The sequence below is a fragment of the Chiloscyllium plagiosum genome, chromosome 18 (genome assembly GCF_004010195.1).
Source record: "Chiloscyllium plagiosum isolate BGI_BamShark_2017 chromosome 18, ASM401019v2, whole genome shotgun sequence".
Classification (NCBI taxonomy): Eukaryota; Metazoa; Chordata; class Chondrichthyes; order Orectolobiformes; family Hemiscylliidae; genus Chiloscyllium; species Chiloscyllium plagiosum.
In genome coordinates this window covers 46,074,818-46,076,599 of record NC_057727.1, presented here as the reverse complement: position 1 = coordinate 46,076,599, position 1,782 = coordinate 46,074,818, and the positions used below count along the sequence as shown (strand labels likewise).

At 38.6% G+C, this 1,782-nt stretch overlaps 1 protein-coding gene across 1 annotated transcript in view; it reads left to right on the top strand.

The window, feature by feature from the left end:
- Positions 1-1,579, top strand: part of prok2 (prokineticin 2) — a 67,673-nt gene extending 66,094 nt beyond the window's left edge. Inside the window, exon 3 of the mRNA XM_043708593.1 lies at positions 1,374-1,579. Within this exon, the coding sequence (XP_043564528.1) occupies positions 1,374-1,499 (126 nt within the window). The 3' untranslated portion in view covers positions 1,500-1,579. The remainder of the gene's footprint in view (positions 1-1,373) is intronic.
- Positions 1,580-1,782: the final 203 nt, after the last annotated feature.

Sequence of the window (1,782 nt, the reverse complement as noted above, 5' to 3'; positions counted from 1 at the left end):
ACCTCTTTCCACCTATCACATTTCCGACGCCCCTCCCCCAAGTCCCTCCTCCCTACCTTTTATCTTAGCCTGCTGGACAAACTTTCCTCATTCCTGAAGAAGGGCCTATGCCCGAAACGTCGATTCTCCTGTTCCCTGGATGCTGCCTGACCTGCTGCGCTTTTCCAGCAACACATTTTCAGATAAAAGTGAACAGTGATCATAGGAATTTAACGATAGCATTGAAAGTAAAAGCCAAAGAAATTTTCATTTAGAAATGTTTGCAAGTAACGACAATAGATTTAATCAAGAATCATTTTGAAAAAATGTGCCTTAAGTAAAAAAAAACTGATTAACTGATTTAAAAAAGTAATTGTTCTTTTCCCTGATCAAGCATAATCTTTTCCTTGTAGAATCATAATTCTGCCAGATAGAGTCAAACATTGCTCAAGATAGGGAAAACTGAGTCATTCTATGCTGCTCTCCACCCTACAGACATACAATTTACCAAATTCTACGTTATATCTTTCAGATTATATTTTCCTTTTTTAGTGAGCTTCAGGAAACTTGATCCAATTCCTAATAGGTATGGGTATGTACTATAAACCTCCCACAGAGAGGTGAGAATATGGTTAGAAATGTAAAAATGTAAAAGGTGCTATTTTGAGGTTGGGGTGAAATAGAATACATAGTGGTTCCACTTTACTGTGTGGATTAATATCTGATCTTGACACTGATGCCATAAAACGGCACAGTGGCACAGTGGTTAGCACTGCTGCCTCACAGCGCCAAAGACTCGGGTTCAATTCCTGCCTCAGGCGACTGACTGTGTGGAGTTTGCACATTCTCCTCCTGTCTGCATGGGTTTCCTCCGGGTGCTCCGGTTTCCTCCCACAATCCAAAAGTGTGCAGGTCAGGCGAATTGGCCATGCTAAATTGCCCGTAGTGTTAGGTGTAGGGAAATGGGTCTGGGTGGGTTGCGCTTTGGTGGGTCGGAGTAGACTTGTGGGGCTGAAGGGCCTGTTTCCACACTGTACGTAATCTAAGTAAAACAAAAAAACAATGCAAATGTTTGAGCCCAACTCAAAGGCATTATATTATAAGATTTAATTCATTATGTTTCCAAACAAACTGGACCAAACTGCACGTTCTATTTCTCATCATTGATTTTTCACACTGACCAAATTGAAAATGTAAGTAAAAATGCCTTTCAAAAATTTCTAAAGACTCATTCTTTAGTTGAACCAAGCTTGACTGAAACATAACTGGGGATATAGTATATGCTTTTTTCATAAGAGTTATCTTTTCAAGGCAAGTTACATTGAAGAGTTGGCTACTGCATATGACAGTATTGTTTTAATGATCTAATATTTAGTCATTGTTGTGTTTTCTAGGTACCGTACATTGGAAAACGGATGCACCACACATGCCCTTGTTTGCCAAATCTCATTTGTGTGAGGTTTGGAGATGGCTACTACAGATGTTTACCACAGTTCAAAATTGAAAATGTCTTCTTTTAGTAAATATAAACATCATTGTCACATTCATTTTGTGAAATGATAATCAAGCTGATTGTTTGAATTTAAATAAAGACGTTGTGTTGGAGTATTTTATGCATTTCTCCATCGCCTTTTGGTGAGTGTCTTTAAATGTACCTGCTGTTATAAACTTCCGCTCAGAATAGGAGGAGCTTTTCCTTTGTTTGTCATATAAAGCAATCATTAATACAAAGTAAAACATTCTTTGGGATTCTCTGGGAAAGAGGGCATCAATAACACACTGCTATGTGATTAGCTCATGTGC